Source organism: Apteryx rowi, unplaced genomic scaffold, assembly GCF_003343035.1.
Source record: "Apteryx rowi isolate R43461 unplaced genomic scaffold, aptRow1 scaffold_57, whole genome shotgun sequence".
Lineage (NCBI taxonomy): Eukaryota > Metazoa > Chordata > Aves > Apterygiformes > Apterygidae > Apteryx > Apteryx rowi.
In genome coordinates, this window is record NW_020450838.1 from 1321322 (window position 1) to 1337388 (window position 16067).

The 16067-nt window shown below is 41.4% G+C and overlaps 1 protein-coding gene across 1 annotated transcript in view; it reads right to left on the reverse strand.

The window, feature by feature from the left end:
- PDIA5 (protein disulfide isomerase family A member 5) overlaps positions 1-16067 on the reverse strand; it is a 99464-nt gene that overhangs the window by 46440 nt on the left and 36957 nt on the right. The window contains exons 9-12 of the mRNA XM_026082191.1: positions 14841-14908; positions 10572-10663; positions 10393-10464; positions 5217-5353 (exon numbers count right to left, since the gene is read on the reverse strand). Coding sequence (XP_025937976.1) covers positions 5217-5353; positions 10393-10464; positions 10572-10663; positions 14841-14908 — 369 coding nt within the window. The remainder of the gene's footprint in view (positions 1-5216; positions 5354-10392; positions 10465-10571; positions 10664-14840; positions 14909-16067) is intronic.

Sequence of the window (16067 nt, forward strand, 5' to 3'; positions counted from 1 at the left end):
CCCATATTCTAGTCTCTCCACATGGAGCAGTAGGAAACAAAACTGAGTTCAGTGAAATCAATGATGGTGCGCTCTCAGGGAGACATCCAGCCTGCTGCTTGGTTAGATGCTGGAGGCCCTCATCTTGTATTGGGTTAATTGGCTGGCATTCTCAATAATGAGCCCACAAAGTGGCTTAAAAGCTTGAGTTTTAATGGATGGAAGGGAGGAGGGAAGGAGAGAAGGGTGTGAAATGTTTTTCAAAGCTGAATTGATAAAACAGCTCCCAGTGCAATTAAAAACCTGTACAGCTGGATACTTGGCTTTGGAAAGCATTAACTGTGTAATTTATCAGGCTGGTTTACAGAGGGAGAGAAATTATCTGAGGAATTCCATGGACATTTCAACAACACATCAAAACTGCAGGGCATTTTATCATCTCAAGATTTATTCTTGCCCTCCTCTCCATTAGAAGGGAGCAAGCAGTGGTGCATCATGGCTGCATCTCCAAATCAGTTTCCAAGAACAAATTAAGGGGAAAAAAGGTGGGCTGAGTATTCCTTGCCTTCCTTCCTTATCAGGGAAGGAAAACAGTGACAGCTCCAATAACACATTAAGGGCCTCAACAACATTTTTTCTAACCCTAGGTCCTGCAACTGCAGGTTATATAATGTCTCTGAAGAAGTCCTATGAAGAAAGCTGCGTAGAAGACAGGTTTAACATGAATGTAAGCTTAGGTACAAGGCAGAAGTGTTGCAGGAAAAAAAATCCTACCRTTTAATCCTTTAAAAAGCAAACGCGCACTCCTGGTAGCAGTAGGGCCATGCTGCCCTTTCTCTATTACCTTTGGCATCACTACAGGACCATGGACTGTTATCTCTGATGGAGTGCGATGGGGAAAAAGCAACCCTAAGCAACCATCAGAGGCTCCTGATCACTCATTACCAACAGGGACTGCCTACTAAGTTCTGCACTTGCTGAATATACCAGAGGAGTTTAGAGCTCATGGTGGTGCCAGGAGATTACTCTACATGAGGTACAGGAACACTTACACTCTAAAACRTTAGCAATGTCATTTGTGTTAACAAAACATAATGAAAACTAACTCCTATGCAGACACTTTTAAAACCCATTTCTGAATTGATTCTAATTTCAATCCATGACTTTAAACATCCTTCAGTAGCATTTGAATTGACTCATCAGTGACTTGGTTAGACTTATTTTGTGCAAGACTGAGATCATGCTTTGGAGAGAAAYGCTGGGAAAAATGCAGGAAGGGAAATGCGTGGAGCTTTTGTTCCTTTGACAAAACCCAATCCAAAAGACAGCAGGTTCCACTAATTTGGCAAGTTTTTTGACATTACTTTAAAAAATTGCATTTCACTCAGCAAATAGGTTGATATGGACAACAGGGGGAAAAAAAATGCTTTTTTTGTGTTCAAGTGTTTTGGAAGCGTAAGTCCCAGCAAGTCCCTATCTTACTAAAGCATTTAATAACATTTGACTGGCAATATAAACCAAATTCAGAGACATTCAGAACCCAGCTCTCATTTTGGGCCTCTAAATAAACCAATCAGCCTACAGCATGGATATCAAGAGGCACATATGGACAGGGAGCCTTTATTTTCATTACTAGCAGAAGACTACAATAAGCTGCACAGGTGCCTCTATTTATATCACAGTACATAAATAGCTTTGGTTGGTGTGATCCGATTTCAAAGTTGGGCAAATCCATGCTAATTCACAACGATGCATCTTCTGCCACAGCCTCAGAAATAGGTCTGTTAACATAACCATGCTATCTTGTGTTAGCAAAAATGATCAATCCACAAAACAATTTCAAATCCTTCGCGAGCAGGGGCCACTTATTTGTTCTCCTTTTGTACAGCGGTACATGCCAAGAGATCCCAGTTCATAACCAAAGTTTCTGGATATAACAACAACACACAAAAACACACTTCAGAAGTCTGCAAGACAGTAAACAACTTCATCAGGTGTTACGTGTGATGAACAGCTCTACTGAACACATGCTCAGGATGCCTGGACATATCCAGGATAACCACACGCCCACCAGCAATTACAAAATTCCAGCAAAATGCTTGAATAAGAAGGTGCACAGCAATGCACCCTCTTCTCAGAGGGCTAGGGAAGAAGAGTGCCTTCAGACTCGCAGCTAGCTGGGTTATCATTTACCTACCCTAAATATTCAGATTTGCAGAACATCTTCTTAAGAGCTTTAAGTTTCAGAAGGTTAAAAATCCTGCCTCATGTCCCAAGTGACCTGCAGAATGAAAGCAGGATGAATTCATCCCGTCCACCCACACTCACCCACGTTTCTCAGGGCCAGCAGTAATGACTCAAAACAGCCTATCTTTTATTTCACGTCTGTTCTAAGTTATTTCAGAAAAGCTGTAAAGTCTTTGATATCAAGAGGCACAAGCTGCATGTAACAGACTTTCCTGATACATTTAAATCACACATAGCTGCTCTAGCTGAACCAAGTCACACTAGGCTGCACGTAATGCAAGATGCAGTGACATCTTTAATTGGGCTGGTAAGTGCGACTGATTGTAAATAATTAGTGTTATCCACAGGGATGAACACTAGGAGCCACAGGCATGGAGGCACAGCTGGCCATAATCATCACGGTGCCTAATTCTGCAGGTAGGAAGTATTTAACAGTTGAACCAAACACATCCCTGGTATCTCCAGCACTAAGGTGGGGGGAAGGGAATTCCCTGGACATTTTTAATGCTACAGTCTATTAATGCTTTAGCCATCTGACTATGAAACTGCAATTAAAGCATCAATGCCATAATTCTGCCTCTAGCAAGAGAACTTCTCATGAACACAAGATTTATAGCATATTAAAAAAACTCCAAGTCACATGTACCCTGCATGGTGACACAGGGTTTTAAGTACTTGCTAATTCCAGGCCAGTGTTGAAATCCCCTTGCTTATTCTTAATTACATAGAAATATATCCTGACTTCTTGGCCTATTTTGTATGTTTGTCTCAAGATTTTTTTTTTTTTTTAATTAATACTTAATTTTAAAAGAAGATACTCTCACAGTCTAAGTTTTATCAAGGTTAAAACAAATAAGATACCCTCTGCCTTTACCACTTCTTTTACTGGATAAATTCATCTCCTAATGTTCATAAGGTGACTCCACTAGCAAATTTAAGAAGTGCTCGGAGAAGATCTTTTAATCACAGAGATAACTGTTTATGATAGCTGTCTGTTGTTAATTAGTTTGCAAGCCCAGTCTCTGCTGAGGATGCCCAGAGAGGATTCTTACAAGCGCAGATCTCTTACACATTTGCAAGCTGGATTGTGCACGTAGGCATGCCACTACCACCTGCCTCTCTCCAGCAGAGGTTTCCTGAATGTAAATAAAATGTGTTAAGTCATTTATGCCCCAAGTTTTCAGGTTGCATTTAAAATGGAGTTGTTCTGATAAGGAACACTCCTTATTCCAATTCTGAGCAGCTGGAACACGTTATCAGAAGATTGCAACAGCCCAATTCAGGCAACTGATTTCTTTTGAAACATTCACCAAAAGTACTACTGTACCTTAGCACAGAATGCCCCTTAGTACAGGATGTACCTAGTTACAAGTGCCCCATCTCTCCAAATGGGGGTCTCAGCATTGTTATCCCTAGAACAGTATTATTCTTCTTTTAAAAGACATTAAAAAACCCTAAATATCGTTCAGATTCATAACTAACTTGGATTTACTAGAAATTTAGCTGTAGCTGTGTGTATTTGTCTATTTTTAATTTGACTTCCTAAAGGAATAAGGGTGGTAGGACCAACTTGTTGATTTCTGCTCTCCCTTTCTCCTCCCAAATACATTCCTCAACTCCTTTACCCCTTTTCAAACTTAAAAGCTGGCAGAGCTTTCAAATACAACTGAATCCCTGCAAGGTTACAGAAAACTGAGGCTAGACAGAGAAGATACTTTTCCCAAGCCACTGTCCACAGAGAGGGGGGAGAAGGGAAATCCAGCAGTTAGGTTTCTGTTTGGCAGCAGTTGCCCAGCCAAACCAGCAAGTGTAGAGCTCCAGACGAGCAGCAGCCTCTGCTGTGTCCTGCACGCTGGGGGCACACGGAAGTCCGGGGGAAGGAAGGATTTGGGTAACGAGGGGTGACTCCCTGGCAAACCAGGCTTCATCAGTTCTGCTACTCGTGCTTTGGTTTTCAAACTAGGTGTTTATGTCCGGTCCCACTTTCATTATTAAGCACAACCCAGCTAACACAGCAACAAAACAGCAGTCAGTCGCCTGCTTCAATGGATCAAATCCCTAGACATTTCATTAGGCAAAAGCAAAATTCATTACGGTATGTTTTTCAAATCAGTCTTATGAGCAGATCTTCAAAAAAGTGCTAACTCCTACTGGATTAAAGGGAAGCAGGATTTCAGCCTCTGTGCCAAGACGCTCGGTTGTGAGCGCACAGCCTGCCTCCAGAGCCCTAGTCTTAAATCTGTGACCGCGAAAATGAACATCTCATCTAAATGCAACTGGCAGCACAGCGGTAAGAGGAGACAGAAGTGATATACCACCCAGCATAGTGGATTTGGGTCTGAACCTTCAACTGCAAGTACAAAGAATTGGAAGGGTCAGCTGTGTAGCTGTAACCAGTTAAATCATTAGTGAACAAACTTATTAATGCACTCTTCCACCCTACAGCATACAGGAGGACAGCCTAGTTGGAACAGCTTAATGAAGGCAATCTCTCAGGGCAACCCACTSTGTTTGTCTTGCTCAAAGTAAAATCTCAAGTCATCAAGAAAATCAGCCCAATTCATTTTCAGCAAAACAGGAAGCAGTATCACTACCAGCTCTGCATTACAGTTTTCAAAAGTCCTGGCCACTTTACGAACTTCAATGAAGTTTTGGCATACTTCAACACAACATGTAATGACCACCACCCCTTACATTGCCAGAGAACAGAAACTGCAGCAGAGGAGTGAAAGTGAGTCACTCCAGTGCTCAAAATGAAGCATTAGCAGCCACAAACAAGGGTTCAGGAGCTCTTAGTTCTTAAGCTCTGTCCTAAACTTAAAGTCAGCAACTTCACAAGCATTTAATGCCTTGTGTATTTAAGAATCAACACAAACAAGAGAAGCCTGGACCTTGGGACTCACGGCTCTGTGAAACCTGCACAGAAAATTATCATTGATTTTATTAGCAAGCATTTGGATCAGGGTGCGGAATAGAAAAAGCAAACTCACACGGTGCGTGGAACATCACTAGCACAGATGAATGATCTTTTATAAACTTGTCGAAGTCCTCATCGGTCAGGTGATAAACTACATTTTCCTCATCTGCCCAAGGAGTCTCTGGAGCCTGTGGCTGAGGTGCCTGTGGGCTGCAAGACAAATAGACACAGCTGAAAAGCAGCTCTTTGCTGCTGAACAGCAATCATTTTTGCAAGTAATTCTGCAAGAAACCACTTTGTGCAAATGCCAATGTACGACATGCTATCCCTACTAAACAGCTTCTATAATTGTTCCCGCTCAGAACTGATAAGCGCTGAAACCTAGATAAGAATGGAGGAGGAAGAAAAAAATCCACAAGAAGCTCATAAGGACATATCAGAAACGGAAGGGGATAGAGTGGGGAGATAAACAGACTGCTTTGTTATTATAAAAGTCAGCTGCATTTTCTATTACTCTTTTAACTTGCTCAGCAGGATGCTCCCTAGTTTCACAACAATCGCACTTAGTAGTTCACAGGAGCCATTGCAAATGAAAGAAAAAAGTACTGAGCGGAAACAGCCAGTCTAACCAGCCACCTCGAATACCTACAGCAGGACTAGGGCGGAGAGAGAAAATGAGAGGAGCAACACTGGGCCCATGAGCGAGCTATTTGCAACCCTCACCAGAGCATTTCCCCAGGAATATATGAGTTTATTCTTAACAACCCTGTGACCGGGGGAAGCATCACTGTGTCCTCATTTGGCAGTGGGCTTGTAGGTCTAATTCAGCAAAACTACTCAACTKCGTGCTTAATCTAACAGATAAGCAACATGTGCCACTGACTCCACTAGGATTGCACATGAGCTTAACTATCTTTGATGGATCAGAGCCAGAGATTAAAATGACTGCTCAAAGACACACTAGCAGATCTGGAAATCGAACCCAAGCTCCTCTGGACCAGTTCAGTGCTCACCCTGCAACACAAGCATTCTTGGCTTTTATTAATGTACATTAAAAAAGAGAATTTGGCAGATATGAACTAAACTATGCTGATTGGACATTTAATTTATTAAAGTAGTTTGTATAAAGCACACCCAAACATAGGAACATTCGGAGCCAGACTATGAAGCTACGTTATCCTTGCCAGTTGTAGTAATGAGTCCCAAACACCCTAAAGGAATTGCCCAAATTCCTTGGCAAAATTCAGGTCTGGATGCGGACCCATCTTTGGTGAAAGCAGATTTACTATTTTTGATTAAAATGTATTATTGTGTTAACTGCCTGGAACAAGKAACGGCAAGCGGATGGTAACTCATTTATCCTCCCTTGTTCATTTCCAGGCTGAAAGCCTAGTTTGATAAAAAGCAGTAGAGACATATACAGACAAGACATAGTGAATTCTGTTGATGAAGGCAGTAGGTACGATTCAAGAATATTAAGCAATCCATGCAAAATTGTGATGCACACCTCTGATGCTGCTTATATGATAAATGAACCAAGAAAAAAAAACAAAAAAACACACAAAGCAGGGATCAGAGCTGCATTCTGCCAAGCAGCCTACAGAGAAAGAGAGGCAGGTCCCTGCTCATGAAAGTTTACTGTCTAAATGGCAGAGGAAACCCACAGTGCAGGGGGCTGATGCTTTAGGAGGCTGTGATCACAACGTTTAGCCAACAATCAGTTTGCTTCTTGCCAAACCTATAGGAGACAGCAATAATCTGTAGGCATCCTGACAGAATGAGGGCTTTCCAGACAGTATCATGATACTTAATGAATTTGGAAGGGAAGTTTGTTTATTAAGAGTAGGCAGAAAGTGATGAACATGGACACAGTCACCATAATGCACTGGGAGAAAGCTGAAAGCAGGGCCTGGCATGACCTATTTCAGTAAGGAATTCGTAAAACAGGGCACAGGATGTTTATTCAAATGGCCCAATTTAAAGTGCTGTRCATGCTAATAACCCTCACAGGAGCTGCTAAGAAGTATCTCAAGGCCTGGAGTAGACAATAAGCAAAATCTAAAATATCATTTAAAACTGAGACGAAGCAAATTCAACACCTAAAGACCAATATAGGATGACAAAAGTCTGGAAAAGTTATCAAGAGCTAATTAAGAACAAAGAACAAGTTCTTGATCTAGCTGAGTAGCTGGTGCTAAGAAAGTGCCCAAGAAAAGTCTGTAGGGGGGAGGAAAAAAAAAATCCCAGCAAGACAAACTAAGCATCTGCTGAAGGCTGCAAGAAGCTGGGTGGCTTGCCTGCCATCCAGACTGATACAGCTGTAAGTAGAGTGATTTTAGRAAAAGAATTGTGGTATGTACAAGATAGCATCTTTCGTGTTAATAATGCTGCGTGCTGGAGTAAGACAGTATGATGGTTTCTCTCTATTGCCTCCTAAAAACATCTGAAACTTCACTAGATAGTAGCCAGTGGCTATTAGGAAGATAAGAGGGGTTAAGTATCTGTAGACTGATATATTAGGGCACTTCAGCTCCAGAAAAAAAAAATCCACCTTCAATAAGTAGCAGAAAAGGTGTTGGAGGCCACCAAACTATCAGCTCTTGTTCTGAGAGAAAAGAGCATGAAAAAACACACAAGTCTGACATCCTTTCCATATTTAAACTAATTCTAACCTTTATTAAGTTATATAACTTCCCCTTCCCCCCCTCCAAAAAAATTAGCATAGACTAACCACTTTCAGCGCTTAGCCAGTACCATTTTGAAGGAAAAAAAGGAAGAAGGGGGAGATGGAAAACAGCTGCTCCTTTGTGGTGCATACCTAGTGTCCACAAACAGTTCATTTCATATGGCTTGTCTTTGCTGGATTCGCTTTTTCTTCTATATGAAAGAGCACACACGTGCACAGTATAAAAATACCGTGGTTTTGCTCGCCACACATTGCAATGGACGCTGGCACTGCCATATGCCTCTGCTGTTCAGCACTGTCAGCACGTCTGCTCATCAGATCAGCGTCTCGCTCCAAAGCGACTTCCTAACAGGAGCGACTGTCTTGGCAGGGGCCTCTCTCTACCCTCCAGCTTCACCAGCTCTCAAGTGCCTCTCAAATTCAAAACAACACAGTTTGGGAAACCAAGAACTACCAGAACTAATCCTGACTATTCCCAAATATTCCAACATTCCCAAAGTTGAGACTGGYTATAAGATCCAGGATTTGGTCTTGGTGCATGTCTAATGCATACAGCTCCTGCCTCTTTCACCATATTTCTGTGTTTTTCAGAAAAGGGAGCCAATCTCCCCATTCAAATGGAAGTGAGAGGACATTGATCAAGACACCAGTATTACAGGAAAAAACAAAAATGATAATACGATAATATTTAATTCTGGCTAGAGTTATCTGGTAAGCATTTTAATATTATACTATTCTGAAGTATAGAGCATACACCCTGCAGCTATCTAATTACAGTCTTTGGCTTTGCTAAAACCCTTGCCATACCATTTGACTACTTGTAGCGCAGATTCCTCAGAGTAATGTAATACTATGTATGTAGCAGATTTACCCTCTATACAGTTTTAATTGCAACATCATTTACTGGCAAAATTCAAGCACGCATAATTTCTGAATATGGTTTCCTTAAAAGTTGTATTTATTACAAAAAAAATGGGCAAGAGAGCTACTGCTCAGATCACGTTCTGGGAAACTAATAAGCCTGCACTGAACACTAAGTGAGGACAAACAGCTGTCTTTAACTGCGGCCTGCCGAAATATCAGCCAAAGCCCACAGTGGCTTGTTAGCAGAGATTATCATTGGAAAGAGCTTGCAGCTGTTCTGCTTTGCCTCCAGTAGCTCTGTTCACTTGCTGTCACAGCACTGATATAAAGGCACTGCATGTTACAGGGATTATCTGGATATTATGTGGGCAGACAGAGGGGAAAAAAACACCCTAAGTATCTAATGTTTCACATGTGGTAGCCAAGAGATAACCTCATCCTTGCAGAACAGAAAAGCATAATAAAGTACAGGTGAKGAAGTCACATATCCTTGCTCCAAGGGCTGATCATCTCCTCAGCGTTGCTGCAGTTGCCATATTGCCAATTCATGTGTGAAGGCTAAATGGTCTAGAAGAGGCTTTAAAACYATAGCCAAGATTCTCCCCTTCGATCCACAGGGCAGTACTCTCCTTCAGCATTTGTGCCTCCTGATCCTAACAGGAATACCACCATCACTGCACTCTTGGGTCTCGGCATGCTGGAACATCCCCAGTCCTGAACCAGTTAGCTTACTACTGCTGAAGACCCCAGGCCGCCTGCAACCATATGCATGTCCCTAGCCTATCCCCACTAGTAAAGCGGAACACATTCACTCTTCAGCCAGTTTTGCTAAGCCATATGGTTTGCAACTGTCTGTTCCTTCTCACGTTTTTGTTTCCTATATTGGCCTCATTTTAAAATTATTTCCTTGGCTGCAAAAAACAAGSGAGGGTTTCAAAGATGACCTAATGCCCAAGAGCCAAGGACCGGGGCTTCCTGTTAAAGGCAGTTCTCCATCACCATAGTATCTAAGCACTCTCCAGCTGCTCTATCAACTTTACTGATGATRTGCTCCTTTGCATCAACCGAAGATCAACTATACACGCACACACTATTCTCTCCCTCTCAACTGCTAGACCCACAGGCTCATTCAACACCCATAATATTTATGACTGCAAATAGCTGCCTTTAGGYAGAACAAGATGCTTTCAACACCGCTTCACGTCATGACAGGAAACACAGCCTCYCTTTTCAAAATGACTCGCAATGTGGGGTGCCTTGATCTTCTGCTTGTCTCTATGAGAGACACTCTTAAGGCTCCAGCTAAAGGTTGAAGAACCAGTGTGAGCTGGTCACTTGATATACACATTCTAATAGATCAACAAAACCCAGACCTTTTACAAGGTATCAAGTTCAGGTACCACAGATCACCGGAAATCTAGGTTGGCATTTTTTAAATGGAGATGAGATCCATATTATCTGCATTTATTTTGGTGCACAGTCCCCTATTACACACAAAATGCAACTGTAAAATGCAAATGCATACATGCTAAAAACCAAAACTTTTGGCAATCTCTGTACTAGTTTAACCAATCTCAGTGGTTTTGTTTGCTCTCCTGAGCAGAGGGAATGAGGGAGAGATGGCTGTTCCTAAACCATTACATTCTGCAAATACTGAACAGTACATAAGAGGTGGAGTGCATAAAGTTCAATGCCTTACTTTTTCAGCCACTCTGCTATATCTGTTGCGGTAGCACCATAGTTCTCAAAGTGGAACAGGAACTTTCCTTTCCTATTAAAGCAACAAAACCAGTTTTAGTACTTGTCMTGGAAGATAAGAAGGACATGCAATTATAGTTGAGTGTATGATTTCTAAAGTAGTAGCAAAAGATAACTGACTCAAAATAGCAGATTGTAGGATATCCCCGGACATTGTATTCTTCCTTTATCCTTTCAAACTCAGCAGAGTAAACATTCATCCCTGCAAGTACCTGGGGGGGGAAAACAAAAAACAAAAAAACCCACACAGAACAGAACAGCGTCATATTGATTCTTACAACATAGTAGTAACATTATAACTTTAAAGAGAAGTAAAAACAACTGAGTCTTGGGCAGATACTGATTTCATTCACATTGCTGTAAAACAAGGGGGGGGGCTCTGTAAAATGTACTGAAATTTTTCTGATTTTGTGCAAGGGAGGAAAAAAGCAACATTTGAGTCCAGTCCACAGAAAGCACACACCAACTGGCTTGTCACCCCCCTAGCCCTGTCAGTATCTCCTTTCTTTTTTCTTATTCACTCACTAACAGAAATACCAAAAGGAAATTCTCTCAATAGCACTACATTAATACGTTAACTTACCTGGCTCACAGGGTGTTCCGACAGTAGGAATTAGCCTTGTTCCACAGATGTTGAAACAGGGCCATGGAGGTGTAGCAACTTTTCAGACTAGCAAGTAAAACACAAAACAGGGCTCGCCTTCCCTTTCCCTACCTCCACCCAGCCCATCCTCCAAACATGCCCTCACCTGAGGTTCAGGCTCTGAACTGCTGCTCCCTATCCTGTGCCCAATTGTCCCTCAAAGGGTTTTGACCCTGAAGATTTGAAGRTGGGACTAGTTCTGAGTTTCTGTGGGTGCAGGATTCACACAGAGCTTGTTCAACCAGCCTGTTGCTGAGATACAACTTCAAGATTAGCTTAGTTTTGATGACATTGATGGCCTAAATCATTTTAGCAGCAGGTTCTTAATCCAAACTCCTCCTCCTTCCCCCTCCCAAAACAGGATTTTCTCCTTCCAGCTGAAATATCACATCAGAATTTAATACTAGGTTCCTGACTGCAGCAAACTGCATAGACCAACCAAATACRCTCAGAGCCAGCATGAAATAAATCTTGGAGCACAAAATCTTCATTTGAAGGTCAACCTTTTCTAAGAATGCACTRGAAAGTCACAAAAAGATACTTTGCTTTTTCTCTCCTATCCTGAGGAAGTATATAGAAAAGCTAACTCAGAGGACAGGAGTACAGAAATAGGATTTATAATGGCTGGTCAAATCTCTTATTTTGAATTTTCCTTGCAATTCTAACAACCAAATGGACTTAGTTTATGAGACACCTATACCCAATTCTCCCCTTCCCTYTTCTTCTATGTCACCACTTGAGGATAGGTAATTGCAATATCATCAAGACAATTTCCTTATGGTTTCCTAAAACAAAACTACCCTTTCAAACCCCTACCCCTATCCTCTCTGTCCTCCCCCAAAACAACCCCATTACAGTGGGATTCAGTTTAATGAGTAAAGTTATGCCACTGCTTTAGCTGGCCTATAAYGACAGAACCATGTAATATCAGGCTGGCAGGGACCACCAGAACCAGGCTGGCAGAGATCATCAAAACACACCTACCACCCCGAGCCAGGATCCTCCCTGTATACCTAAACCACTCCAGCTAGATGTTTAGCTAAKTTGCTTTTAGCAAATGACTGAATGACCCTTAATGCAATTTAAGTCCATTACCTCTTAAAATATCCCCAGCAGACATGAGAATCAGTTTATTCCTTTCACCTCTGCAGTGAGGCAAAGTATTCCAACACTTCTCCACTCTCCACCTAGCCACCTATAATCCAAATAGATTCTGAACCTTTCTTAGCTGGGCATGTCTTCTGGGCTCCTGACCATTCCTGTTCTCCCCTGAACCCCGTTCTCACTTGCTTCATACTTTTCTTGATGGGGTAGGTCCAAAACTGGGGCATCATACCAGCACTTGAATCCTTCCCAGAATGCAGTTTAATGACTAGATTAAACAAAGGCTTCCTTTGACATCTGAAATAAGAGTAGGAGCTTTGTGCTTCTGAAGTCTCAGATTCCTACCAAAAAAAAAAAAAAGACAAGCACCAAAGAAGGAAAGCACTTAAGTGCATCCCCCAATATGTCTTTGCTGAGTAAAGCACTGTGGCATGCTCATGAAGTCAACGGAAATTAAGCAGGTGCTTAAGTGCTTTGCTGACCACCAACTCCTCCCTGCACTGGGGCCACAGTGTGCCAGTGAGAGTCATTCACTAGAGTCCACCCTGCTCAAACCACAGGAATCTCTTGTCTCAAGGATAAAATAAGTCATCCTTTTCTGATTTGGAGCTGGTCTTTCTTCCACACTGGGTGTGATTTAATGCAAATTCTAAGCTTAATGAAACACTAAAAATGCCATCCAGCTTTCCTTTCAGTAACAATACCGACAAGGAACGACCAGTCCCAAAAGAACATAGCAACCAGCCACAGGTACAGTTTGCCTTTCCATTTTTACAACCTATTAAGTAGGCAATACTGTATTTCATTTTCCAGCTATATAATAGCAAAAATCACTTTTGAGTYTGGCACTTCCTGACAGTTAATTACAGGTCAGGATAAATGGCCAAACTCTCAGCTCATCCAAACCAATCATAAACTTTCCAGCAACACCTGACCTGGAGGTCAGCATCACTTTAAGAAAACCCATGGATAATCTATGATGGGTACGGTGCATTTACTTYTAGAAACTGCAAACTGAATACACATCCCACTCAAAGTGAATTAGGTAAACTTAGACCAACAGACTGATTTCTGTGCAAGAAACCAGGGGGAGTGGCGTAACTGGACTTTCCTCTGAACTGATCCTGCATGAAAAATACCCTGATGCAACTGATCCCTGGCCTGCATTGCATCCAGCACAGGTWTTGCCCTGTGCCAGTCTCAGTGCAGGGCCACGGCCCTGTCATTCATTTGGGCAGGATCAGGCCAGATCTACAAAGAGACCATTTCCAAGAGCAGGAGAAAAGAAACAAATTGGAGGAGACCTGGAGCTTACATTCTCCGGTCTGAATTTAATAAAATGGAACTGCATCTGGCAAGGCAAGAGATAACAGCAAAATACAGAGTTCTTCAGCCTGCCTTCCCTCTAGCGTTACGTGTGTAGGTGATTATTTTTCTAATTCCCGTCCCCTCCAAGCCTTACGACGTACCTGCCCTGCAAGACAGGAACAGCTTTCCAGAGGACTCAGTGTACCTTCCACTGCAGCGAGATTTAACGTGAATGCTGCCTGGCCTGATCAAAATGCTCTTGAAAATGTCTTTGAGGCTTGTACTGTGCCCTAAATAAATTTGAACAACTCCCACTCAATTTAGCCCTAAGCAAACAAGGATTTAGAGAAAACACTTCTTAAAAAAACAGCTAGTTGGGAGAACATGGGGAAGTCTGACAACATTCAGTGCTTATGAGATGTGCTGACTGACCAGAGCTGCCCTAGCAATGAATCTCAGTGCTTCATTTTTAGCCTCATCACATGCTGCCTCCGAGAAAATCTGTAAACTCCAGCAAAGTGAATGAGAACAGGTAGAATTAGACCAAATCCAGGTAAAGTCATGAAATAGCAATCATATTTCTTTTGTTGCTCAAGTATTATTGGTTTAAGTTATACATAAAACGCATTACAAAATCTTGAATTGAGTGCCTTTGACTTGCTTAAAGAAATCAATATGCCTTATTACTTCAAACAGGTAACTAAATTATTGTGACTGCTGCTAATGGATTTTATAAGGGTCAAAACTTATTTTCATTTCAACCCGCTATGAATACTGACTTTGTTGACACAGCTATAGTAAAATTACAAGATCTATAAATGCTCACGCTTACTGGCTAAGAGGCTGATCAGTAGCTAACATGAGAGCAAAATCCCYCTGCCATGACACTATGATTCACCACTGAACATGCAGATTAATTATTACTATAACAGCCTCCATCCTAGATTCCTCTATGAAACAGCAGGCCAAAAAGTCGATCAACCCTAGTACGGTAAACATTTCCTTATCTGTATCAAAATAAGTCTGACAAGACTACAAACTCACAAATTAGAAGCTAGATATTTAAAACTACACAGGGTCAGAGCCACAGTTTTTTTTTCTGACAAGAACTCCACTGAATCTAAAAGTAGCGAGTAACACTTCATCCTCCACAGTTTAACAAAGAATAAAAACCAAAAGAGACTGAATCCTGAAGAGATCTGGAACAGCCTTTCGTTTCTGTTTTGATTTCCTTAAAAATTCCCCACTTTGAATATTTTAATTTGTATCATTAAATACTCAAAAAGTGTTAAAAGGACTTTTTACATTTATATAAATCTTATCTTCTCACTTACATATTTACCCTTCAGTTCTGTGGCTGCCTGTTGGTAAGATGGCATCATTCTCTTACAAACACCACACCCTGATTAAAAYGAAAAAAGAAAAAAAAAGTGTAAGTAATATGCAACTCTATCTGGACTGTTCTACAGGATCTCACTGTGTTCCAAAACATAAAAACACATTTTTATTTATATATATAATACATATTTCACTAAATATTTCAGATTATTAGTTTCTAAGGAAGTTACTTTTTGCTACGTACAGCTATTTTTGCATGTTTTCATGCTATTCCTTTTCGAAGTCATTTCTCATCCCGATTTTGGGAAGAATAATGCCATCTCATATTCCCCGGGCTCCGAGTTAAGCCCAAAGTGGAACACAAGATGAAGCTCTCACACATTTCAAAAGTCAATGAAAGATGTGCTTGTCAAGTCAAGCAGAAAGCTTGGTGTGTTTCAAACACACACTCCAGTGACCAAGAAAGTCAAAATACACTCTTTAATTTGGGGTGGGGGGAAATGAGGTACTTCAAATTCAGCCTAACTTAAAAGTCTTTGAAACTCAGTTGAGACACATTTCCTAAACACATTAAATAGACATCAAAAGTTAAGCAGTGCTACATTAATTGAGGAAGACAATAACTCAGAAGCAGCAACACCCCTTGYAAGACATAAGAACTTTACGTGCTGAGTAAGAGACAAACGGTGAGTGAGGAAGACTACTGATGTATAGCTGGAGCATGCTAAAAGCTGTTTGATGATGCTGTGGAATGCTAAGCAGATTAACAATAAATCACTTTGTAAGCCAGCAGGTTTCACCCTTGCCAAGTAAAATATGTATATCTGTGTTGAAAGGGGAGGAAGGGCAGACAACATGAAAGAAGGGAAGCAGAAACCAAGCACTTAAGAAACTTATTGTAGAGACTCTTGGGTCTACCACTGGACAGTAGTCAGCATTTATTTGCTGGTGAAGAAACAGCTGCAAGAGTTTGGAAAATATCTTCCAGAAAGGAGGAACAGAATTTGCAACCACTGGTTTAGGATCATATCACCATGCCTGGGAGGAACATCCTTTAATCAGAGGAAAGAGAATCCTTATTTCTATGGTCTTTCCACTTTTGATCTCTCTGCTCAAATGGCCCACAAGGTCATTAAATCAGTGCTGGTTAAAGTGATGATTTCTTGGTGGGCACAAACCACTCATCTGAGGCCTACTGAGCTCTTACAACTTCATCCAAACCA